Source organism: Eschrichtius robustus, chromosome 1 (assembly GCF_028021215.1).
Source record: "Eschrichtius robustus isolate mEscRob2 chromosome 1, mEscRob2.pri, whole genome shotgun sequence".
Taxonomy (NCBI): domain Eukaryota; kingdom Metazoa; phylum Chordata; class Mammalia; order Artiodactyla; family Eschrichtiidae; genus Eschrichtius; species Eschrichtius robustus.
The window spans coordinates 167170807-167198227 of NC_090824.1; the positions used below are offsets into that span (position 1 = coordinate 167170807).

A 27421-nucleotide genomic window follows, 5' to 3' on the forward strand; every position below is an offset into this window, starting at 1 on the left:
GATGAGCAGAGTGTCGGCTGGTGGAAAACTCCCCTAGGACATGGTCTGGGGCAGGAGAATGTAGGATTCATCCCTGTGCACGCACCACCCGGGACAGGGCCCAGCACAGAGTGGGGCAGACTGAGCTCATGGGTGAGCTGACCAGGGAAAGCTGCACAGGCTTCCCCGGGCACACCATCCTCCCCCCCACCCAAGGTCTGGACAGGCTGCCTAAGTGACTGCTTTCAAGTTTCTGGTGGTGGTGGGGGGATGTGGGGGAGGATATTATGATCCTCATTCCCACATTCCCAATCCTGATGATTTCTGTGTCACTAAAGCTAAAGAGACCACCCGAGCAGAGCAAAACCCCAAGGTCACAACCAATATCCTTGAAGCATCAGGCAGATCCAGCCCTTCAAAGACATCAGGAGAAGGGTATGGAGAAGCCAGGAAGGAGAGCCTGAAGCCATTTACACGTCAAATCTGAGACTGGCGGTGGTGGCATCTGGAGTCCTCTGGGCTCTGTCTCCTCTGGGCTTGTTCTTCCTGGCTCTGGGGTATCCCAAGAGTGAACACACCCAGGGAGCTTTTGTAGGGGAAAAACTTTGACTTAGGAGCTCTGCTATGGGTTTGACTGGTTTGACCATACGAATGACACATAGTTGACCTTTCCATTTTCCCACGGGTCTACCTTAGATCCAGGGTCTGGAAGGAAACTGGCCAGCATGGCTGGGAGACAGGGGAGAAGAGAGGCTGGTTGGGCCTGGGAAGTGGGGAGACCACCTAGATCTCAGAGCCGGGACCACACACATCGTCATACGACCTGTTGACTCATCTTAGAGGGTGAAAGCCCAGTCACAGCTATGGTATCAAGTCAGAATGCCTAGGAAGCCATGGTGGTACCAGGAACAGTAGCTCTCATCCTGGGGAGGAGACCTGAATGGCAAGAGAACCCTTCTGAGGGGATGAAAAGATCCCGATGACGTCTGGTGGTCCCTCACCGGCTGCCCTGTTGGCACTTCTCAGAGGGACAGTGATGTCCTGTGGATGTGACTCCAAGGGGGGCAGAGTAGGGAAAAGGACGAGATGCCAGGCAGGGGTGCAGGGGTGCTTCTGCCGCTTCCTAGGACAGAATGGTGGTCGTGACCCTGGCTGGCACGAGAAAGGGCCTGGCTTTCTTGACTGGGCGGAGGCTCTGCTGGGAACTTCGACCCAGCAGTATTTAGGCCACAGCATCCCTTGGTTCTGAAAAGCTGTGTCAGTCAAGTTCATTTCCTCTGCTTTCTATCCTAAGAGGAGGCTTGGAATATAGAAAAGGCATTCTGAGAAGAAGGAACCTTCTGGTGACTTACACTGTATCAAGTAAACCCTCCATATTTTCCAGGCCACTTCCTGGCATGAAGGATGTGTCAAATAAACATTGAGGGTTAAGTTCATTACACATCACAAAATTATTTTTGTCTATTTCTAGATCCAGGGGCCAGATGTGGATATGAGCAGATGACAGAGAATGAAAGTTGGGAATTGCATATTAAAGGGATAACGTTCACTTTGAACCGACAGTGGTTCTCTGCTTTCTCAGAATCCTCTGCATCTCTCTTCCAGAAGAGAACGGAATTCGCTCCCATTAAATTGAAGAATCTGCTTTGTGAAGGCATGTGTCAGGGACGTGGGACACAAAGCTTAGGGTCTCGGTTCTGCCAGTTCCTCCTCTGTGTGACCTGGACCCTCCTTCAGTACCACTTTCCACATTAATCAACTGAGGGCACTTCAGCGGACAGTGGTTTCACGCAGCCGAGATAATCCCTGCACAGTTGCGGTATAAGGTAGAACACAATGCTGAGGCTGGAACGCGAGAACATCCAGGTCCCTTCTTTGCTCACTTGTGAAGCTGGGTGAGCCACACTCTGACCCACCCCCACTGCATCTGTAAATGATGCAACCCATGTACTCATGCCTCATGAGATAACGTCCAATAAATGGTTAGTAGGTCAATATGGCAACGCACATACGAGTACGGCTCACACTGCTCAGCAGTTTCCCTAGCGTCCTCTGAGTCTGCGCACAGACGTGGTCAGGGTGAACCATTCCACAGCGCTGCCTCCTGTAGGGTTGGAGAAAAGCACCCAGATCTTGGGCCTCTGGCCCACAATGAGTGTTCCACTCAGTCATTTGACGAGTACAGTCCTTATTATGCAAACACCAGTGGTGTTTAAGTGCCTGTACTCAGCCCACAGGTCAATACAATAGACAAGCAGAGACTGCCCTTCACCATCATCAGGACCAGCTGCTGAGGGTGGGTGATCTAACCATAAATGCCAGAGAGACACGGCGAGGCAGAGCGGGGCTGGCCGGGCAGGAGGAAGGGAAGCTGGATGCAGACTGTAAGCCCTCAGATGACAGGAACAAGGAGGAATTAGAGTAGAACTGAAAGGTAGCAGAGAACTTTCCAAGAGCCGGGACTGTCTGAATGCCTTATAAATGAACAAGTCACCCAGCATGCACCAAGCAGGGCCTGGGGTGGGGGGCTATCGGGCCATGGCTTTATCATAGGGATCCCTGCTGTGACTACAGGGTTAAAATAAATGACCTGTATCTTCCTAAGACGTATGACTACATGATCTTCAACTACTTGGCAATAATGTACGGACTAGAGGTTCCACGTTAACCTCAATCTTTATATTCTAAAACAGAACTCAGTTTTTCCTTCCCGAACCATCTGGTAAGCTGACTTCCATTCTTTCCATCAGCAGAACCTCACTTGTTTTCAAACTCGAGGCTCAAAACTCCCTGCTTTCCTTCTGTTAAGGTTTTCTAGGCAGCCATCTTCTATCAGGTACCATGCCAGGCACTGCCGCAAACTCAAAATTGAGTGGGATGGTCCCATACAGGCTCAATTTGAGCTGTGAACAAAGAAGTAATTTTTAAATGTCTTAGGAGAGAGGGAGGCAGGGACACAGAGCACACAAGCTCAGGTCTCAGCAGGAAGAGCCTCAGTCACAGAGCCCTAACCTCGCAGGCCTGGTGCCCCTGCTCACTGCCCTTCCTGACGTCTGTTTCTTCTCACTTTTCCCACCTGAGTTTACGACCTTACTGCCCCAAACATGGGTCACTACAACAAGCATCTAACGAAAATAGTTCTGTGCTAGTGCTACAGACGGAATTGTGTCCCCATCAGAAGTCACATGTTGAAGCCCTAAAACCTAATGTGATGGTAGTCAGAGGTAGGCCTCTGGGAGGTGGTGAGGTTTAGATGAGACCTCAGGGGTAAAGGTCCCACGATGGGACCAGTGCCCTTATGACAAACACCAGAGAGCCTGCTTCCCCCCTCTCGCTACCATGTGAGGACACAGCAAGAAGGGGGCCATCTACAAGCCAGACAGTGAGCTCCCGTCAGGAACCAAATGGGAGAGCACCTTGATCTTGGACTTCCCAGCCTCCAAACTGTGAGAAAATGAATATCTGTTGTTGAAGCCACCTGGTCTGTGGTATTTCGTTATGGCAGCCCAAGCGAATACAGTTGGTCAACAGCACCTAGTCAAAAAGAATGCCTTTCATTTGTGAAAGGTGTTCTAAACAATTTAACCAGGTTAAGAGTAGTGAAAACTTTTTTCCTCTCTCTGTCATGGACACCGAGGGAAAACAACCCAATGAATGATGACCACACCCTTGTGTTAACCAAGTCTTCCCTTTCCTTGGCCCTGCCCCCTCCTAGGTAGTGGCCTTGGGAGAAAGGGGCCATTAAGAAGTTGGGTTTTGCTCTGATGGAAAGAAGGTCAAGAGGAGCTGAATTCTGATGGCAGCCTGGGGCTCCTATGATTGCTGTTCTATGTATCCTGTTAAGATAATATCCTAAAACCCAACTCTACTTGTCCAGCTATGCTCAAAGTAGAAAATATGGGGACCAGGGGACTTCCCTGGAGGTCCAGTGGTTAAGACTTCACCTTCCAATGCAGGGGGCGTGGGTTTGATCCCTGGTTGGGGAGCTAAGATCCCACATGCCTCAAGACCAAAAAACCAAAAACATAAAACAGAAGCAATATTACAACAAATTCAATAAAGACTTTTAGAAAAATGGTCCACATCAAAAAATCTTTAAAAAACAATAAGAAAGAAAATATGGGGGCCAGCATGGCCCAGGAGCTGTTAGGAGCTACCGATAATCCACATTTATCTTGAGAAGAAGCACGGACCTCAAGAATCTACCTCCCTGGCCACAGAAGACAATCAATCACATTTCCATCTTTTCTCTTCTATCCATACACCAAATAAATGGTAAATCTCCATTTCTAAAGAGTACTTAATTCAGTCGAGCCTCCTGGATAGACTTGGGAACCTGAAATAGGGAGCAAATATGGATCACGACCCTCAGAAGTCATCCTGTAGAGACGCTATTGATATAGCTATCTTCATCGAAGAGAGTGGAAAAGAAACGTGTGTATTAGGGTTTCAGGTTTTAACACAGCCATTTAGAGAGCCACACTAGCAGACACAGGAAGTCTGCTCTACATTTAAGAAGTCGAAGATTACACAGCATTTCAGGCTCCCAGGAAGGACGTTCTTGTCTTGAGCTATTTAAAGGCATTTGAGTCCCTGTTCATCCTCATCTTGATCATCTCATTTATGTTCATCTTGACAGAAACAAGGCTACTCTGAGCAGACCTTCAATATTGTAAAGCAAAAACACCCCGTGTGCCAAGAGCACACGTGTGTCAAGAGCAGCTGGATATGGACTAATATCCCAAGTTACTCTGCAAAAACATCTTTGTGATAAGTGTTTATTTTAACAACTCGCTTGCTGTATGTCCTATGTGATCCTTCAACTTCAGCGCTTTGTGCTGCAAAACAAGATTTATTTTTCACAAGGAATGTTACAAAATTCATGTCAGATTCTTGGAAGCAACCATAGATAGAGACAGCTCCACTTTCACATCTTTGAAGCAAAGATTCTGGGTTTCAGTTGTGTCTGGAAGTCTGAGTTTGTGAGACGAATTAGAAATCCATTCCCTGCCTGTTTGTCTTTTTAGGGCTCTTTGGGAGGAAAACAGTAAAAGCTGTTTTGTCAATAAACCAAAGGAAAATTATGACTCAGACCACTGAAAGGAAAGGTTTTAGGTGATAATGAAGCAGTAAGGGTACAATCACTTTGACTTCCACCCACAGGTAGATTTTACAGCACTATTACAGACAAGAGGGTGCCATAGTAAAACCACGTGGGACACTGACAATGACACTGCCGTGGCTGGCCTGAGAGCGTCCCCAGGAGACGTGGCACAGGCTGTCCTGACCGGAGAAGCAGCCCCACTGAGGGAGAGGAGTCCTCAACTTGGACTGACTTCACCACTCTATAGTCCTGCCAAAGTGGGAAAGCATCTGAGCATCTCCCCAATAAATATGGGAGTTAAAGTGACATAAAACCAAACTTCATGGGAGTGGTGTGCAAACCAAATGAAGTAACCACAACCTGGGACACACAAAAGCACCTGATCGATTACGGATAATCAATCATCTGTTGAATTGCCTGTCCCGTCCCCTTCTGCACTTTGGTGACAGTGCTGAGAACCACGTTTGAGATATGCCCCCCCACACACACACACTCACAGTCCGTGTGGCTAAGGTGGGACCCCAAGAGGGCTCCTGGGGTGGGCACATGCCCAAATCTGGTCTGTCAGAGCACTGCATCCCCTGGCAACAGACCCTGGCTCAGTGCTATCATCTGACTTCTTCTGCAGGAGTTTCGCTGATGAGATGTAACTGGACCACCACTCGGGGAGAGCCTGACTGAGATTAAAACCAGCACAAGAGGAAGGGCTAGAGGACCAAAGGAAAGATAAACAGTGCCGTAGGTACAGGGCTAGCACCTCTGGATCTTTATCTGAAGCCAAACGCCTGCCTGGCTATCCTAACTTTATGAACAATTCCTGCATGGTTTGTTTAAGCTAGTATGAACTGGGCTGTCTGTCTTTTGAGAGTGAAAGAATCCTGGCAAATATATTGTGATTTTATTTTCTCTGAGTCTCCCCCCCCTCCCCCCTCCTCCCCTCCCCCTCTTCCTCCTCCTCCCCCTCCCACCTCTTCCTTCTCCTCCTCCTCTCCCTCCCCCCTCCTCCTCCCCCCTCCCCTCCTTCTCTCCCTCCTCCTCCCCTCTTCCGTCTCTTCCTCCTCCTCTCCCTCCCACTCCTTCCCCTTCTTCCTTCTCCTCCTCCTCCTCCTCTCCTTCCCCCTCCCTTTCCCCTTCCCTTCCTTCTTCTTCTTTTTCTTCTCTGTGTCTCTCTCACACACACAATAAATATTTGTAATCTCTATATACGATGAATTATTGGACAAGCACAACGCTTCACTGGCTACACTACAAATTCTGTATTTGCAGAAAAATCTCACTCATTAATATGGATGGAAAAGCCCTAAATAAAATCTTATCAAATCAAATCCAGCATATCTTACAATAATAATAATATTAAAAGAACCATGCAGTGTTAACATGTACCTTTTGTTCCAGGAAGATGCAGATAATTCACCATTAGGAAATCTATTAATAGCTTAAATAAGAAAAAAAAAAAAAAACCTGTGCTTATCTCAATAGACACTGAAAAGGACATGTGACATAACTGATCACGTGACTCATTCCTTTGACAGGTATGTGCTCCTAGTGTTAGGAGCTGCTGTGTGCTTCCACACTGACTGCTCAAAGCTGCCCTTGTTCAGATCACTTGAGAATCATTTCTCAGCTCCATGTGGAAATGGTCCTCAGAGCCAGAATGATTCCAGTGACGGGAACAGCTAACACGTACTGGGCACAGGCACCGTCCAGCACACTGCCAAACACTTTACACGCAGCGCCTCATTTCAACAGCTCAGCTCAACTGCTCCTGAAGGCAGGTATTGTTCTTATTCCATTTCACAGATAAGGAACCCAGAGTTAAGAGGCTAAGTAATCTGCCTGAAGTCACACAGCTAAGTAATGGCTAGAGCTAAAATGCATGCAAACCAACGTACATTGGATTTAAAAGCTACTGCTTTTAATCACACAATACGAAATATGGCCTCTAAGTTAGGAACACATTCTCTATTTAAAATTTTCTTCTATTGTAAATTACAAGACCAAAAAAGCTGGAAAATATGCTTACACAAAAAGAGATAACTATAGTTAACTTTTTGTTGACTATGAATCCAGACCCCTTTCTGTACATGTATAAATACAAATAAAAATAGATATATATTTAATATGAATAAGATCATATTATTTATAGAATTTACTTTTCTCAACTAATAAATCATGAAGCGTTTTCCTGTCAATAAAAATAGAAGTATATCATCATTGTAATGCCTAAATGATAGGCCATTTAAAATACATACAAATAATTTAACCATTATTTGTCATTGTTGGACATTTAGATTGCTTCCATTTTTATAAACAACACTGCAAAAATCATTTCTGCATGAGGTATTTTATCACTCTGATTATTTTCTTAAAATAGATTAACATACTTGAATCAGAGAGTTTACACATTTACTACCACCAGAAATAAACGAACTTCCCGGCCAACTCAAGATTTTATAGTGCTTTTTAACTGTTGCCAAACTGACAAGCAAAATGAATACCTTGTTTTGACTTTTATTTCATTAGTTATCAATGAATCTAAACATAATTGTGATTATTTTTATTTATTTTCTGAATTGCTTAGTTCTTTATCTCAAAAATGGTCCTCGAGGTTTTAGTCTTCCTTTTATTGTTTGTGTATACACACATAGACTCACACACACTCACACATGCACACACGTGTACAGATATACACACATTGATATTAACTCTTCCTCACATACTTTAAAAATATTTTCTCCATTGATATTTAACTTGGTCTAAGCTGATTTTTAAATTTTAACTTATGAAAAATGTTAAGATATACAAAAGGGAATGAAATTTATACAAAAAATTCCCACCTTAAGAAATAAAACATTCCCTATTGAAGCTGTAAACTTTTCCAATGGAAAAACTTCACACTTCCTTGTATTACATTTTAAATATGATTCTAGTAAACCACATATGGCTATATATATAAATTTTTTTTTAATCTAATTTGACAATCTTTGTTTCCTAATCCAGAAACAAAGGTTTATTAATTTATTGGGACTATTTATATGTACCGACTTATTTCTACCACTTATTTTTTGTCCCACTTTTTCTGTTTCTTTTCCCCTCCTTTGTTGCTGTTTTATTGGAGATGGGGGTTATATACACCATTCTGTTCTTTGTTGTTCTGCTAGTTCGAAGGTTATATACTCTATATGCATTAATTACTACTCTAGAAATATGATTACACATACTTGGCAGAGTTCAGTAATCCTGAATGGCATAGCTTTACCTCTGATCACCCCATAAAGTACATGTTAATATTATTTATTTATATTCAAAGCATACCTATATTTATTCTGTGTTCATCACCCTCTTTGCTCAGCATTCCTCCCTGTGCCTGAGAACTTCCATTTGGGGTTACTTACCATCTCCCAGAAGCAGATCCTTTACAAGCTTCTTTGATGAAATCTGTAACTCTCTTGATTTATTTATCTTGAAATGTTTTTATTTTCCTCTCATTCTTAAAAGAAAAATTTTGTAAGTTTAGAATTTTAGGTTTACAATTATTTTCAACTAGTGTATTGAAATTATTATTCTATTGTCTTCTGGCTTGAATTATTGCTGTCGAGAAGTCACTCATCAATCTACAGCTGACCCTTGAACAACTCGGGTTTGAACTGCACGGGTCCACTGATACGTGAATATTTTCAATAGTAAATACTACAGAGCTACGCGGTCTGTGGTGGGTTGCATCCACGGATGCAGAGGAACGGGGATACGGAAGGCTGACTACAGGCTGTATGTGGGTTAACCCCCCGCATTGTTCAAGGGTCGGCTGTCACTGCCACTGCCGTGTAGGTGATCTGCCTGTTCTTTGTTACTGCTTTTAGGATTTTTCGGTGTCCCTGGTGTTCTCTATTTTCACTACATTTTGTTTAGGTTGGGATTTCTTTGTATCTTTTCCGGGATTTGTTGTAGCTTCTGAATCTCAGGCTCAATGCCCTTCGTTACTTCTGGGAAATTATCAGCCTCTTTTCTTCGAATATTGCCCCACCCCTGTTCTCCCTACTATCTCTGACTGGAACTCTAATTCATGCACATAAGAAGTAGGAAGCCTAATGCAAATCAAAATTACAGTGAGGTGTCACCTCACACGGGTCAGAGTGGCCATCATCAAAAAGTCGACAAACAAATAAATGCTGGAGAGGGTGTGGAGAAAAGGGAACCCTCCTACACTGCTGGTGGGAATGTAAATTGGTGCAGCCACTATGGAGAACAGTATGGAGGTTCCTTAAAAAATTAAAAATAAATTGGGAGATTCGGATTGACATGTATACACTACTATATATAAAATAGATAACTAATAAGGACCTACTGTATAGCACAGGGGACTCTTCTCAATACTCTGTAATGACCTATAAGGGAAAAGAATCTAAAAAAGAGTGGATATATGTATATGTACAACTGATTCACTTTGCTGTACAGCAGAAACTAACACAGCATTGTAAAGTAACTATACTCCAATAAAAATTTAAAAATAAAATAAAATAAAATAAAAAACTAAAAATAGAGCTACCATATGGCCCTGTAATCCTAATCCTGGGCATATATCCAGAGAAAACCATAATTTGAAAATATACAAGCACCCCTATGTTCACAGCAGCACTATTTACAATAGCCAAGACATGGAAACAACCTAAATGTCCATCAACAGATGAATGGATAAAGAAGATGTGGTACAGGGACTTCCCTGGTGGCTCAGTGGTTAAGAATCTGCCTGCCAATGCAGGGGACACGGATTCAAGCCCTGGTCCAGGAAGATCCCACATGCCGCAGAGCAACTAAGCCCGTGTGCCATAACTACTGAGCCTACGTGCCACAACTACTGAAGCTCGTGCACCTAGAGCCCGTGCTCCACAACAAGAGAAGCCACTGCACTGAGAAGCCTGCGCATCGCAACAAAGAGTAGCCCCTGCTCGCCGCAACTAGAGATAGCCTGCGCACAGCAATGAAGACCCAACGCAGCCAAAAATAAATATAAGTAAAGAAATAAATTTTAAAAAAAGATGTGGTACATATATAATACAATGGGATACTACTCAGCCATAAAGAAAGAATGAAATAATGCCATTTGCAGCAACAAAGCTGGACCTAGAGATTATCACACTAAGTGAAGTAAGCCAAAGACAAATATATCGCTTATATGTGCAATCTAAAAAAAATGATACAAATGAACGTATATATGAAACAGAAATAGAACCACAGACCTGGACAACAAACTTATGGTTACCAAAGGGGAAAGTGGCGGGGGGGAGGTATAAATTGGAGTTTGGCATTAACATATACACACTACTATATATAAAATAGATAACCAAGAAGAACCTACTGTGTAGCACAGAGAACTATACTCAATATTTTGTAATAACCTATAAGGGAAAAGAACAGATATATGTGTATGTATAACTGAATCACTTTGCTGTACACCTGAAACTAACACAACATTGTAAATCAGCTATACTTCAATTAAAAAAAAAAAGAAGTAGGAAGCCTAGTCTCTTTGTCTCATAGCCGCTCTTTGATATGTTCTAACTCTGATCTCTATGCTGAATTCTGTCATTTCTTTCATTCCACTTTCTAATTCATTAATTCCCTATTCCTCTGTGTTTAATAGCTATTTAATTCATCCATCAGTTTCCTAATTTTGTTTATTTTTCAATGCTATAATTTCCTGACAGCCCACTTGGACTAAATGACAGCTAGCCAGCAGGTTGCCTTCAATCAGACCTAAGCGTCTGGGTAATGAGCATCTCACTGGGAACTACCAAAGACCAGAGGCCTGTTTCCAATTTTCCTGAGTTGTGTAAGGTCCAAAGGTGTCATAAATGACCAAAGGGTGTATCTTCCCCGAAAAAATGAAAATGGATGTTGCAACAGCCAACCTGGCAGAGATGAGGCAGGTTTAATTTGATGGGTAAAAATAAAGCAATAAGATGGGGTTTCCACGCAAGTTATCATAAGAAATTCATATCAGTTATACAGTGTTGTTGGGTGCATTAAGGTTCAAAACCAATAAATTATAGGGTAATAGTTTCTTTGTACCATTAGATGTTTTGGCAATAATTTCCTTTTTACTGATTTTAAAATTGTGATCACAGCTTTCCTTTTGTCTGCACTGGCCTGACAGACCATGGTCAGTCCTTTTATTTTCAAACCTTTAAATCACTTTTTTCAAGTTGTGAATAGTAGTACATGGTGGTATCGTTTGGCTTCTGTTGTTTTACACAGTTAGAGAATCTTTTTCTTTTAAAAGAAAAGTGAATCTAGATGCTTCTTTTAAAAGCCACCGTTTTCCAGTTAAAGGAGGCCCAGTGACACATGCCTCATCCCCTCTTCCTTCCCGACACCCCATTAATGACAGTAAGGAACTTCTAACCCCTAATGCCAACAAGCTGGCATTTCCCCCAAGGAATGAGACTGGAGGTTTATTTTCTAAAGAAATATAAACCTCCCCAAAGCAATCAAGGAGCTGGGGAAGGAGAGAAGAGAGAGATGATCAATCCAGGAGGTCTGTATCTAACTAACAGAATTTCCAGAAAAAGAGGCTAGAGAGAAAGAATTTACTAAAAAAAAAAAAAAAAAAAAAAAAATTCAGCCCTAAAGTCAGTCTCTTGATTGAAAGGGCCCACTGAATACCCAGCACAATAAATGAAACAAATCCCCACACCAAGGTCCAAACCTTCACTTTGTAGATGAGAAAATAAAAGCTCAAAGAGAAAAAGCGGGGTGCCCAAGAGTACAAACCAGGCCAGTGCCAGATAGAGCCAGGACTGGGCACGAATACAGCACTCTTCCCACCTCTCCTGCCGCCTGGAATGCCTATCACACTTCGAGTTCACATCTCCCCAGGTCAGCTCAGTCATTCACCTTCTTCCTTCTCTCCCAAACCACCCAGGGAGAGCCAGTGTGACAGTGGAAAGAGGGTGAACTTAGGATCAGAATCGGTGCCAGTCTCAGCTCTGCCTCTTACCAGCTGTCAACTTCCTCACCTGTGAAATGAGGCTATTACGTCCAGTCATCAGAATGATCCTTTAAGTTTACAGATCCAGAAGTCTTGAGACAGGCTGAGTTAGTTGGCAGTGGGCACAGTATTGGCTTAGCTGCTTCTGCTTCTGTGGACCTGAAGGGTGGTCCGGAGACCAGCACCATCAGCATTACGTGAGAACTTGTCAGAAATACAAATGTCAACCCAACCCCCCTCTGACCCGACCCCGACCTACTGACAGAGGTTCTGGGACAGGGCAGCACTTGGTACCAACAAGCCACTCTCCTGGTGATTCGGAAGCAGGTCGAGTTTGAGTGACTGAGCTACCTGTGTGACTGCGCCACCTAGTGGTAGATGGGCCTACCAGATCCTGCGCGAACATTCAGCCTGAAGGACTCAGGGAAGGAGCTGCCCTCTACAAGACTGTAAATGCTTGAAGGCACAGACTGTGCCGTTCTTCCTAACCAGTATAATCCCAGCACTTAAGCACCATGATTAAAAAAGGGCATACAGTTAATGAATACTTGTTGAATGGATGAAGACGAATGAATAAACTTGAACAAAGAAGACACACGTCCTAACTCCTAGTCTCTCCACAAAGTGTTGTGCAAAACTGAAATGTCTTGAGATGCAGCCTGAGGCCCAGTGGCGCCAGTTCAAGAGGTGGAAGGAGACAGGGGCACTGAGCCACCACCTGCAGAGGCCACTTCCAGGCGCCCAGGCGCCCAGGCACCGCGTCTGAGATCACAGCAGCCCTAGGCATTCAACAGGGGACCCTCTTGGGTGGTCAGCCCATCCCAGTCTGTCCAGAGTAAGAAGAGGCCAGGAGGAAGACTTGTTCTAGGGCGATGGGACCCTTCCCCCACCCCACTATGCCAGTGAGGACAGGGAGCGGAGAAGTGGGGGGCAGGGCATTACATACTGGTCTGCACTTAGGGGCAGGACCAGGGCAGAAAGTCTAGCAAATAGGGAGGGATGGCGAGAAGGACAGTCACAACACGACAGGAGGGAAAAGCCTGGAGTCCAGCAGGGTGGGGGAGGGACTGTCCCTGTGGCTGATGTACTTCTTCCCAGGGCTGTAAGGAGCACAGGCAGGGTGGGGACCTTCCCAGCACTGAGCCTGGGAGGAGGAATACTGGAGCGGGGATGGCTTGTGATCCCCACATGCACAGAAGAGCCCCGGTAACACCAGACTGCCTGCTTTCATAAGCACATTTGGTTATTTGTTCCCCACGTTTTTCCTGCCCAGCTGGAAAGATGCCCTTCACTTCTGAACCCTGGGCCATGTTCCGCGCCCCCGTGAAAAACAATTACAGGGAGCAAAGTCACCGCTGAGCCAGTGTAGACCATGTCCAGGTCCCATCCCAAAAGGTGTTAAATAGAACCATCTAATCCACAATGCAACCAAATGAGGTGCACCACTGTACATGTGAGGAGGCAGTGGCAACGAGAGGGTAACCAGCCAGCCCACGAGCCACGGTCACCACGTCCGCCGTGGCCTGCCTCGAGCCCGGGGGGCAGTGTTCTGCTCACCTCTGAATCCTGAGCACACAGCACAGTCAGTGCTCAATGAAGAAGTCACCGCATTTTACAGATGGGAAAACTGAGGCCTTTGCCTGTACTGTCCCCTAGTAGATGGTGTTCACATCGTCACCACTCACACAGTACAGGAGTCTGGGTTTTTAAATACTTGTAGCAAGATGACCCAGCATGAGCTACTGGGGTGACCCGAACATTTCCAACCTCTCTGGTCCCTTTGGGTCTTTGACGCAAAGGAAGGGGGAGCGGGGAGGGAAAGAAGGACCAAGGGAGAGAGGGAGGAAGGGAGGAAGGACAAATGGAAGAAAGGAGGAGAAGATGGAGGAGGAGGAGAAAGAGACAGAGGGAGAAAGAAAGAAGGGAGGAGGGGGTAGAGGGAAGGGAGGAGGAGGGGGATTCTCAGATCTTGGGGGAAAAACTCAGCAAGTTTCTGCAGGCAAATTATGCACCCAAAATATCTGATTTTTAAGTCACTAGATCTTTCTTTATGAAGTCACAGTAAAATGCAAACTTGTTTTTAAGTGGACTATAGAAGAAACAGCAGGGGACTTCCCTGGTGGTCCAGTGGCTAAGACTCCACACTTCCAATGCAGGGGGCCCGGGTTGGATCCCTGGTCGGGAGCTAAGATCCCACATGTAGTGCAGCCAAAAAAAACAAAAAAGCAGCAGCAAATTCACTTCCTAAAGTAAACACAAATACACATCTAAACCTGGATATGCACCAGCCACAAAGAGCAAGACAAATCATACACTAATTACTGTTTGAAGAAGATCCCATTGTTAATTGCAGTGTGTTTCAGGCATTCCACATGAGTAACTTACCTGAAAAGCTTTCCAATCTGTATGTCAGGAAAGTTGGTAATTAAACACTTAAACTTCCTATTGACTTTATTAGAGATATGATAATCCTTACACAGTTAGATTATAATTATTTTATTTTTCAAGTGAAGTTGATATTTAGTTAGGAAAGTGTTATCCTTACAGTCTTTAAAAAACAAAAACAAAAACCCTGGGACCTGCACTCGACAAGGAGCATCTGAAGCTGCCTATATATGGTGTATAGAGCCCAAAGAGGTTTGCCAAGCACGTAGGGAATGGCACGTGGAACCACTAATCATCTTTCCTTAGCTTTATCTGCACAGGACCTTGACTTCATCAACTCAGAGACTCGCTTTTAAGTAATGCCTGCTAAAAGCAGCCTCGTGATATAACATCACTTAGGGGGGGTTCTTGATAAAAATTTTAAAAGCAAAATCCCAACGTAATCGTGAGGCAACATCAAACAAAACCAAATTGAGGGATATTTTATAAAGGGACTGGCCTGTACTCAGCAAAAATGTTACAGCCATGAAAGGGAAAAAAACAAACAAAAAAAGACAGCAATTATTCCAGAATTAAAGGAGACTAAGGGACATCATAACTTGTAATCCTGGTTTAAACCTGGAGCCAAAAAAAAATGGTTTTGGCTATGAAGAACAATTGGTAAAATACGAATAAGGTCTGTGGCTTAGATGATACTGTTATATTAATGCCAACTTCCTGATTTTTAAACATTTTAAAAAATATTTATTGGGCTTCCCTGGTGGCGCAGTGGTTGAGAATCTGCCTGCTAATGCAGAGGGCACGGGTTCGAGCCCTGGTCTGGAAAGATCCCACATGCCGCGGAGCAACTAGGCCCGTGAGCCACAACTACTGAGCCTGCGCATCTGGAGCCTGTGCTCCGCAACAAGAGAGGCCACGATAGTGGGAGGCCCGCGTACCGCGATGAAGAGTGGCCCCCGCTTGCCGCAACTAGAGAAAGCCCTCGCACAGAAACGAAGACCCAACACAGCCAAAAATTAATTAATTAATTAATTAATTAATTTTTTAAAAAAAAGAAAAAAGAAAACTTAAAAAAAAATTTTTTATTTATTTATTTTGGCTGTGCCAGGTCTTAGTTGCGGCACACAGGATCTTCCCTGCAGCATGCAGGATCGTTTTGGTTGTGGCATGCAGACTTCTTAGTTGTGGCATGCATGCGGGATCTAGTTCCCCGACCAGGGATCGAACCCAGGCCCCCTGTATTGGGGAGTGCCGAGTCTTACCCACTGGACCACCAGGGAAGTCCCACTAACTTCCTGATTTTGATCATACACTGTAGCTCTGTAGGAGGATGTGCTTATTCTTAGGAACACACATTGAAGTATTTAGAATTAAAAGGGGCATCGTGTCTGCCATGTATTCTCAAATTGTTCAGGAAAATAAAGAGACAGAAAAACTGAAGAAATTGATTAAGCAAAGGTGGTGAATGTTAACACTTGAGGAATCTAGGTGATGGGAATACAGGAGTTCTGTGTACTATTCTTGCAACTTTTCTGTAAGCCCGAAATTACTTCAGCATAAAAAGTTACTAAAAACAAAAAAGGAACCTTGTAGTGGTCATGCTGCTTCTCATTGGTTCGCAATTTGGGGGACTTGGAGACCAATCCATTCATTCATTCATTCATTCAGTAATATTTATTAAGCACCTATTATGTGGCAGGCCTCATTCAAGCCACTGGGGATACCGTAGTGAAAAAAGAAAATCCCAACTCTAAAAGGGAAATGAAGCAACTTGAGGTTTCTGGCAAATCCCCACTTGGATGTCTTGAACTCACGATGTCTTCAACTCAACATGTCCAAGACCAAGTCTGTCATCTCCCTGCCACCTCCACCAAAATACTCCAAAATACCAGGACCTCATCAACGTTTGCCATCTTGGGAAATGGCACCCTACCCTTCCTGTGACTGAATTGGGAACCTAGCCACTGCCGCCTCTATCAGCTCAATCTGATCCATCTTCTGGTCCTGTTGGCTTTACCGCCTAAATTTCACAGGGATCCACCTGCTTCTCTCCATGTCCACTGCCACGTGGAGCAGGCCTCGGTGGTCCCCTCCCTGGACGGGGAGGATGGATGCCCTCACCCGGCCGGCCTGATTCAGCAGCCAGAGAGATCTTTTCAAAATCCACCTCCCAGTACATCACAGCCCTGCTCACAACACTTCAATGGCTTCCTGTTGCATTTGGACACAAAGACACCTTTTTTTTCCCTAATACTTACTTAAATAATACCCTCGTTCATGTGACTGTTTAATAAACGGCCGACTCTCCCCACAGTGAGCTCCATGGGGGCGGGGACCACGCCTGGCTTTGCACACCACTGTGAGCACAGAGTTGGCATTCAATTAATATTTGTTTAATTAGGTGGATAAGCAATTAAAATAATTAATGTCGGGCTTGGACCAGTGAATGGAGTGTGGTGCCATTCACTGCCACAGGGGACCTGGGGGAGGGGGATGTGGAGGAGGAGCTGGCTTTGCAAAATGTGAGGGAGACGTGGACAAGACGCCAGGCAGGCAGCGGGAAATACAGACCTGTGGTCTGTGAGGCTGACTTCAGGAAAAGGTACGTACGTACTCTGGTGCTAAATCGAGCTGTGTGCCCCTGAGCCATTCCTGTAACACACTCTCTCTCTGCCCTTCAGGAGGAGCTGGGAGGGGGGGTCACATTCGCTCCTGCCCTCTAACAAGCCGCCAGTCATTTGCATAAAACTGTCCTGCCCCTGCCTGCTGTGGACACTGGCTGAACACACGTGTGGCCAACCTACTTCGCTCAGCATCTCTCTACACGCCAGCACCAGCACTGGGCACCTCACCCTTTGTGCAGGGGTGGCAGAGGGGTGCCCGGGGAAGGCTGGCTGAAACAAATTAGAAGTTTTCTGGTGTGAAATGCTTTCAAAGAGCGAGAACACAGCTGTGATCCTTGATCACATTCATTCATTTCATCCTTTCTGGGACTTGGAATCCATCAAGCATATCAAATTATGGCAAATGAGTCCAGACTCTGCCTCGTTTTAAACTTGCTGATGTGAAAGAAACATCAATGCTGTTCTAAAAATAATAATAAAAAATTCGGGCAGTTCTGTTATTTCACATTTAAATGAACTTCCATTATGGATATCATAATTTTCTGAGAAGTACCATCTTGTTTCTAAAGCCACCACGTTTTCGTACTCTGAAGTGGTGGTCTCAGGGGCCAGCCCCTTCGTTTCTGCCAGCTGTGTGCCCCATGGAACTCCTGGGTTCCTTTCCCAGTTGCCGCTGCCCAGAGGCTTACGAGAAGTCCTGTCCGCATAGACCGGGGTTTCTCAGCCTGGCACTGGTGACATTTGGGGCTGGGTCATTCTTTGTTGTGGGAGCTGCCCTGTGCACTGCAGCGTGTTTAGCAGCAGCCCTGGCCTCCGCCCCCAAGATGCCCCCTCCCACCCTACCTCCCCACCCACCCCTGATGCTGTAACAACCAGGAATGTCTCCCAGTCGATAAGCAGTGTGGACACATCTCTGGCCCCCCTGTGCCAGGGTTCTTAGATGCTCTGCCGCTTGGCTCAGTCAGAGTCTCCAAGAGAAGAAAGAGAATAGCATTTGATGACAGCTATGCATGAAATAAATGGGGGCAAAATGAACTTTGCTGCTTGCTGTTGCCTCAAAGTCTGGAACCCAGCTCATCTATTGATGTCTGTAAGGAGCAACCATGTGGCTCTCCTGATAAATAATCTATCATTTATCGATTCCAGTGGATTTTCCTTAACTGCTGTTAGGGCAACTTGGCAGGCCAGACAGAAACAGGCGGGAAGTTGCATTTCTCAACAGGCAGAGAGCCTCTCATGGCCACGAGTAGGTCACTGTAGGGCCCCCAGGAGTGCCCCGTGTACGGAAGACCACCCTCCTCTCCTCTGGTCCCTCACTCGGCTACCAGCAAGGTACTCCACTGACCTGGCTCCCGGAAAGCTCTGAATCCACCCACTGAGCTTGGTTTTGGCTTGGGCCAACCCCCCGGGGTGCTCTTCACCCTGGACACAGCACCCCAGAATTGTCCCAGGCTGCCAACACCCAAGCCTTTCCTTCTGCTACCTGAGCCTGGGTGCAGAGGTGCCCAGTGCCACCTGCAGCTGGTCTCTATTTTTTTAGAGTTGTGGAAGAAAAGCAGGGATCATCAAAACCAAAAGCAAACACATTTACCCTCCGTTATTAAAACCTCCTGAATCTGCATCTGAAGCGGCAGTAACTACCACGACTTGTCTGATGCCACAGAAGGCAGGCGGGAAGGACAACACCTTGCCGCGCCCTGTGCTCTCTGAGCCTGGGGGCTGGTCAGCCAGGCGGTCTGGTGGGGGATGGACAGTTCAAACCAAGGAGGATGTGTGGACAACAGACAGGGATCAAAGGTTTCCAGGCCAGTTATAGCACGTGTGTTTGGGAAGGCCACGTGAAAGAAGGGAACGGGTTAAGGGCAGGGCTGGGGTGCAGACAGAAGCCGGGGGGGCAGAAGGGAGCCTGGCGGGGGCCGCAGGGCCCTGCCCAGAGCAGGAAGCAGAGCATCTGAGCTCATGTCCTGTTATTCCATGTATGCCCTAGGGACCCCAGGTGAGTCTCTGAACCCCTTTGAGCCTCTGGTTTAACCTCTGTGGAAAGCAATATAAAATAAAACATACCAACCCACTTGGCTATTTAATTCCACTTCTAGCAGTTACCCTAAGGAAAAAAGTCATGTAATTATGTATTTACATACAGGGATGTACACTACAATGCTGTGTATAATTCTGACAAATGGAAAAGCACACCAAATATTACATGCCTAAATATGAGACTAAGTCAAAAAATTATGACGAGGCCATAAATCAGAACACTTCAGTATCTCTGGGAAGATACACTGTTCCTATTAACGAAGGTGGAAAAAAATGCTGTGTTCTGAACAATTCTATTTTGTGTTGATTTATGACATTTTTTAAAAAGTCTGTAACAACGTATGCAAAAATCTTAATAGTGGGTAGTAGAACTATCTTGGCACTTATGTATAGTTTCCAAATTTTTCATAATCCACACGTATCTTTCTTGTTGTGTTCAGGAGGAAAAGTGATTATGGGGAAGAAAGAAGCCAACTCCTCAGCGGGGGCTAGGAGAAGACCCCTCCCAGGCTCTGCTTAGCTGCTCTCACAACACAACTGGAGCAGTAAAAGATGCCCCACGTTACTGTATAATGTACAAGAGCAGGAATTACCTACTTGTGAACATTTTTGCTTTTTTGTGGATCTCCCTGAAAAATGTTTCAATTGTTACAGTCAGTCTTGAAAGCCACGCAGGCTCTGCTTATCTGCAAAGGGTCTCGCTTCCAACTCCAGGGCCTGTGGCCCCTCAATGCTGCCTTCCTGGGACCCGTGTCAGCCCCTCTGGGGGCGCAGTTGGATGGAGAGCCAGCCCAGGGGACCTTATCTGTAACTGCTGGTGATTACACAAGCCACAGCAACAGTTTCGCACACAGAGCAGAGGCCCAAAAGGGAAGGACCTCTGTGGGACTTTCACAGGGAATCTGGTGGGGATATGGGTCTTCCACCACTACCAGCTGGTCTCCAGGCTACTACCAGTCTGCCCTGCCCTCCTTCTGGGGAGAAGGATAATATTTGTGTTTCCAAGGCCTTATTATAAAGTCTAGAGGCACTGGTGTGGGGATAGATTATTCTGGTAGGATTTTCAGACCAAAATCATTTCCCACCAATAAAAATCAGAAACTAGATTAGACAGCACTGGTCTATTTGGTTTCAGAGACCCACAAATACAGTGCACATGCTTTCTTCTCTTCAAGGTGGGCATTTCAAGGCAGTCACATACAAAACTGTAATGCAATTGTCTGGCGTCCAGACATTCACTCATCAGCAAACCTTCCTGCATGCCTGCAGTACGGGAGGCAATATGGTGGATGCTGGGGCCACCTCAGTGACAGATGCCTTCCCTGCTCTCAGGGGGCTCCCAGACCTGCAGGAGACACAGGCATGGATCAAACATCTAGGTGATTTACTGTTTCATTCCGCATGAGAGGAAGAGCTCCACCCCAAGTCCACCCTGCAGGGCCCTGGCGGAATGCATTACAGGCACACTTTATCTGGATAAAGGGATCAAGAGAGCTTTCTCCAATGGAGTAAGAATTCAAGCTGAGGGCATAAGGAAACAAAAGGAGTCAGATGGGGAAATGGTTAGGTGTGGGGAGGGGGTGGGAGAGAGGAGGAAGGGACAGGTGAGCAGTTTATCATCCCAAGAAGAGGAACACAGCACAAGCAAAAGCCCTCAAGCGGGAAAGGGCTTGACTAGAAGTGGGAGTCAATTTTTATTCACTGAACAAGAAGTTCTGTGTGTGAAACTAGTCCATCAGCCTGGCCTGCATGGCCCCTACCCGCTTCTGTGTGAAAGCCTCCTTGGCTTCTCACACAGCATGTTCCATTCCTGGGCAACTCTACTGGACGCTCCTTTCCTAAGGACAGCCTAGCACAAAGCTGACACTGTGAGTGGAGTAATGGTTCTGGAAAAGATACAGACATGATTTCTCCGTGCATCTTGGTGAATCTCAGCACAGGCCGATGATGAAGCAGTAATGGAGGCACTGCTGGGGAACTGAGGGGATTTGGTCCAAGCGTTCCACTCTCCTTGATCTCACTTTCCCCAAGGAAAGCATTTAGAGAAGCTGCTCTTTACTTATTTCTCCAGCCCAGATCCCTCGGGCCCACACGGCCCTCGGTCTCCCCAGCGGCTCCACCTCTGTGTCTCCTGGGCACCTGCACCCAACCGTCTAATGCAGGAGCCTCAAGCACACCCCACAGCCACGTGTGCCTCACTATCTTCCCATCACCTCCCACCACCCGGCTGTCATGACAGAAAGCTGGGACTCATCCTTGCCTCCTCCTTCCTCCTCAGCAACTTCTCCCAACCCCGTACCCTACAGTTATGGTGCTACCCACAAAAAAGAGGTGCTGCAGGCGCCCTGCCCGACTGCAAGGATGGCCGAGGATATAACTGGTGCCCCTGGAGCTGCTCGGCATGGCGTCCTGGCCCCCAAATATATCTCAACTCCGTCTCCTCCTCTCCACGCCCACTGCTACACCCCCGTCCACGTCAGCAACATCTAACGGGACCCTTGCTTCTCCGCTGGCCTCCTTCCAGTCTGCTCTCCAGACAGCAGCCACTGCGGGTGGGATCACGTGCTTCCACTGCTCAAGACCCCTCTAGCTCTCTATTGCTCTTAGAATCGAACCTCAACCCCCTCCCCAATCCGTGCCTCTCCATGAGCGGTCTCCCACACTCCCGTCGCCCCTGCTCACCCCCCGTCCTCCAGCCACCCTGGCCTGTTCTGGCTCCTCGAACCAGCCCAGCCCTTCCCAACCTCAAGCTAGCGCAGCTCCCCGTAACTGACACATACTAGTTGCTTAATAAATACTGACTGAGTAATAAATAAATCTCTTTTTTAGATATCACTCCTATCTTTTGACAGGTGCTAAAAGGCTGTTGGTTCATCACTGGGCTCCCTGGCACATGCCTAAAGGGCAAAACAAACTCTGTATCGTTTTTTACTGGAAAAAGAGACCGTATGTTTTACGTACGGGTGGTGAGGCAGCAAAAATGACTTTTTCTTAATGCACGGTATTTTACTGGTTCTAAATGCAATCTTCTCAAACATCACTGAAATGGAGGAGCATTTTACGATTGATAGTACGTCAGAACTGAATTGGCAGCAGTTTTTTCTTGGAAGCACATAAAATAATGATGTATCTTGCAATCAAGAGACTTCTAGAAAGCACGAAATGCAGTGTGTAAAGACACTGGACATGTATGTTCAGCTGGTTTGGGCGTTCCACCTCTAGCTGAGGCAGTGCTGCTGGGCAGCTTGCAATCACAGCAAGCATCTCTCCAAAGCTCTAACTCTACCCCGTCATTCTTGGGGGTCCATCTGGGTCCCTGAGAGCACTGAGAAGACAACCACTTGACGGTTCCCCAGACTTTCACAAATCCACCCACCCACACACCCACCCCCAGCTCTCTGTGACCCTTCCTAGATTCTCTATAGGCCAAATGCTCTCTTTTTGAGAGGCCCAGTTTCAGAAGCTACCTCCCTACAAAGCTTCCTCTCATGATACATACACACCTAGTCAAGTTCATTTCATTCCACCTTTCGTTATAAACCTGGTCTACTGACGTCTCCCCTATTAGACTCAGAACTCCCAGAGGTTGAGGAATGGATGTTCACATTGCCCTCCACCCTGCACAGTGTTTGGTAGGTCAAAGGTGTTCAATATGTTTGTTGAACCGACCCAAATATCCCTCCATCTAAGGCAATTTGCGCCAAAAATCTTCTGCACTATACAATCAATTCCAAACTAAAATGCCAGAGACCAGAAACCTGGAGGGAAAAAAAAAATCTAATAGTTGATTTCAGAAAAAAGTAGAAATTCTAAATCTCTTAAAACATACCTCTGAAGTATAAAAAATGTGCAAGCTTTATTAACACTCTGCAAATACTCATTTCTGAGTGTGCTCCAATAATGCATAATTCCTAATGATCACTGGTCTGAATTTGAACCTGATTCCCTCATGCTCAAGTTACAAAAGATTAAGGTGGAAACAACGGAGTTGGAAAAACAGTCCCCTTCTGAACTGTGCCATTTCAGCTGCACATACCCTTTCATGCATGAAACTAATTCAAACCTTCGTTATTGCATACAAATCAGAAATGCTTAAACATCACCCAAAGGAAGTGAAACAAATAATACATATATACGGAACAGAAGATTCTAGAGTTCCATTCTCTAGTCTAGAGAACATAAGTTCTTCCTATCTAGAAAGAATAGAGAAAATCAGCCACTACCATAATATCAGCAACCAAGGTAGGGACTGCAATGACCTAGAAATAGGGAGGGGTCAGAGGCCCCAGGAGATGGGAACCAGACCAGGAGTACTGTGGCAGATGCCATGAGAAGAACGTCTGGAAGCCAAACCCTTCCTTCTCCAAAGACCACTCTTCCCCCAGAGTAACTGGTAGAATCTGAAAACCCAAACAGGGGACCTAGAAGGGGCAGGTTAGAGGTCTGAACCTGGCTCAGATCACCTGAATACATGAGAGCAGGAAGATTCCAACTTCATCTGTCATTACCTAGACCCCAGAGTGCCCCGCCGTACATCACAGACAAGCATCATTGCAAATGCGTCCGCTGGTGTGCAGTGGTCAGCTGCAGAAAAAGGAACAAGTGGTGGGGAAGTGATGGCCTGTCACCTTTGTACCCTGGACACAGATTAGCAGCAGAAATAAACCTCGGTGCCTCCCAGTCCATTTGCCTGTGTTCACTGAGCTCTTATTCTTTGCAAAGCAACAACATCTGGGGAGAGGGGGGAGGTGGGAGAAGGAGGAGGAGGCATTCAATGAAGCATCACATGACTCATGCCCCTGAGAGGTGGACTCTGGGTGTCCAGCTCGGGCACCTTGCCTCTCTTGGTTGTAAATTGCCAGAAAAATCTGAAACCTCTCTCTGGGCTCTAACCTTTAGCTGTATCCCTTGAAACTACACCCTTTCCCCAAAGAAGTTCGAGATTCACACGGTGAGAGAACAACCTGCCCCGCAGATCTGAGGGTTACCGCGGAGGACCACTCAAAGAACAGACGGGTGGGTAAGAGAAAAGGCAACCCCCTCAAGGAGTTTTCCCTTGAGAAGGTCTCACCATGCTCAAGATCTCTGGCATCTCTGCGAACAGAGAAAAGGCACAGACATCACTGTCCATCAAGCAAGCCAAATTATTTTATTATTTTTCAAATAATAAAAACAATCCCCTGCACTTGCTTGATTCTAGTGTCCCACAGTCCAAGGCACAGGCATTTGTGTGCTCAGCACCGCCAAGCCCAGCAGCTGCCCCGTATTTATTCCATTAAGCTCACGGAACAATGTAATGGACAAAACGCCTCAAACAGAGATGTAATGGTATGTACATATATGTGCATATGTGTAAACGTATATATATATATATATATATATATATATATATATAAAATGTACATTGCCTCTGATTTTATTCCTATTTCCAATATAAACCTATATTGGACTAAAATATCCTCATTTAATTTCCTTTGCTTTTTCTAATGTCATAACATTTAAATCGATCAAGTTGCTATTGATTTTTAAGCAGCTGAACAGGTTGAAATGGCAGGCTTCGGTCGCAAGCGAACTGGCACAGCTGTTTTCAAACTCAGCGTTCTGGACAGGGAACTCATCTGTTCTTCCAAGACTCCCTACTTTGCTAATGCAACCTCCGTCCTTGGAACTACTGAGGCTCCTCACCTCGGTGTCTCCATGGACACCCCACCTCAGTGTCTCCTAGGCCTCCCCTTTTACACTTACCCCCAATCTAAGCAGTGCAAGTCTGAGCTCCTCCACCTGCCCAATGGTGCTGTCCTTCCTCTTTCTGTTCCAAGCCAGTGCCGCTAAGTCTCACCTCCCCAGCACCTGCCTCATTTTGACCCCGCCTCCCTGCCTCCAGTCTTGCTCCCTCCTTTCCATGGTACCTCAACTTAGCTGACAAATTAATCTTCCACAAGTACTGTGACCATGTGGCTACCCTATTCAATACCATAGAGGACTCTCTCATAACGTGTAGGGCAAGAGTCCATACTCCTTAGCCTGTCCTTCAAAGCCCTCTAAAGCCCGGCCACCGCCAAACCAGTCTGTGTGATATTACGCTGCTCCCTCTTATACCCCTAATGCTCCAACCACCCACTGGCATCTACACATGCTCAGAGTAAGTCCACCATAGCTCACGCCATCCCTTGTACCTGCAAGTCGCTTCAGCACCCGGCTCTGTGTATTCAAACCTTCCAGTTCTTCAAACTCCGGTTTTAAAATGTCCAACCTCCGAAAGCCTTCCCTTACCACTTTAGATGGAAGGAATCCTTCACTTCTAACTTGGATGACACTTTTTTTTTCTTTGCTAGGCACTGTGGGTGTTCACCCTCCCACCCACTCCACGACCTCCCTCTACAGGGAATTCCCTGACAGCTGGCCTCTCTCTTACTCTCCCTGCATCCTCCACAGGGATCTAGCACCATGCCATGGCCATAGCAGTCACCGCACAGCACTCAGAACTTTGTAGCAGTCTGTCTAGGTGTCCCCCTTTCCATTCTCGGACACCCTCAGGCTGTCCTATTCACAAGGTAGGGCATTTTCCCAACTAAAATAGAATTTCCCTGCTACAATTCCGAAGCAGGTCAATATTCCCACCTGATCGTGCACTCTTCCCATTTTTTGAAATCTGCCCAATGAGCACAGTTGTCATAGACGGCACCCTGAGAACAGGTCAGCCTTAGAAAGCAGAGGATGTTGAACCGGCCTGGGCTTCTCCACGCTGCGTTTCTACAGAGTGAGTGAGTGAGTGAGTGAGTGAGTGAGTGAGTGAGTGAGTGTGTGTGTGTGTGTGTGTGTGTGTGTGTGGTGGGTCCGTCCATTAAAGATCAGGATACACAGGAGCTAGTCGCAAAGGGCTCAAAGGACCAGCGCTTGGGGAGCGGGGCGGGCAGGGGAGCATCCGGGGAGTTCCACCCTGTTGAATCCTGACTCCAAACTTTTCCCTCGGTCAGCGCGGTACCCTCCTACCCGCCCCGACCGGCTGACGCCTGATGCCACAGGGGCCGCGACAGGAAGAGAAAAAGGCGTTGGAGGGGGAAGGCAAAGCTGGGTATTTTCGGAACTTAAGGGGATCCTGGACTGGCCCTTCTGGTTCCCAGGGATGCGAGGCCAGCGTCCGCCGCCCGCGGGTGGGAGCTGGCGCATCCCGGAAACCGGGATGGGGCAGAGATTGGGATGAAGATGCAGCTGCTGGTGCTGATGCTGAGGCCGCCGCGCAGAATGACAGCCGCTCCCCCGAACCTGCCCCAGGGGGTGTCGAGCGCCCGGCCCCGCGCTCCCGGGGGCGCTCGGCGCGCCCAGTCCCTCCGGCCCACTCCGGCCCCGGGCAGGGCCTGCGGGCTGCGATGGGGCCCGTGGCCACTACTCACCCGGAGGGTTGACCGCCGCCGGGGTTGCCATCTTGCTCGGAAGGCTCGGCGCGCGCCGGGCGGGGACGAGGAGGGGCGGCGCGGAGCCGGGCGCCCCACCCGGGGCAGGCGAGGCCGGCGCAGGCCCAGGTGCCGCCGCCGCCGCCGCCGCCGCCGCCACCGCCACCGCCACCACTGCCACACAAAGGACGGCGCGGGCGGGCGCTGCCTCCGCGCTCTCCCGCCGCCGCGGCCGCCCGCCGCCCCCGCCTTTATCGCCTCCGCCCCCTCCTCGGCCTCCTCCTCCGGCTTCAGCCTTTGTCACGCGGCGGGGGGCGCCGGGCCGCGGCTCCCCAGGCCAGGCCGCAGCACCGCGAGACTTGGGGCAGCGGGCGGGGGGTGGAACCCCGAGTCTGGGGCCGCCCCCTCGGGCCCGCGCAGGTGCCCAGGCTCGGGCCGGAGGCGCGCCCCCTCCCTTCTCGCTGGGTCCGGGTCTCCCCCACCCCCGGGTGTCCGGGACGCATCACGGAGGGGCGCTGTCCCCAGGCCAGAGGGCCGGGGCGGAGAGGGTGGGGGGGGGGCAGCCTCTTAAGATTCAGAGGGACGCGGGTCTCGGAGACGGAGAGAAACAAAGGCGCCCCAGTGCTGCCCACTTAGCATGCCAGGGCCGCGCCGCTCGGCTCCCGCGGCCAGAGACGCCCATGGCCACGGGCACCTCCAAGGCCACGGCCACGGACAGCTGACGAGCGCACTCAGCAAACACCCAGGCCGAGGCAGCCGGCCCGGGAATTTGTGAATGATTTGGCTTTGAGAAAGGCTCTCAGCTCTGCTTTCCTTCTTGCACGGTGACTGTCATTGGTTATCACCTGAAGTTCTTGCAGGAGCCTTATACGACCACCTGAGCGTTTAAAAGGTTCTCTAAATGCTTTTG

The 27421-nt window shown here is 47.3% G+C and overlaps 1 protein-coding gene across 2 annotated transcripts in view; it reads right to left on the minus strand.

Annotated features, from left to right (window-relative positions):
• ARNT2 (aryl hydrocarbon receptor nuclear translocator 2) overlaps positions 1-26624 on the minus strand; it is a 193072-nt gene extending 166448 nt beyond the window's left edge. For both annotated transcript variants that reach the window (XM_068559007.1, XM_068559000.1), the window contains exon 1: positions 26512-26624. In XM_068559007.1, the coding sequence (XP_068415108.1) occupies positions 26512-26542 (31 nt within the window). In that variant the 5' untranslated portion in view covers positions 26543-26624. The remainder of the gene's footprint in view (positions 1-26511) is intronic.
• Positions 26625-27421: the final 797 nt, after the last annotated feature.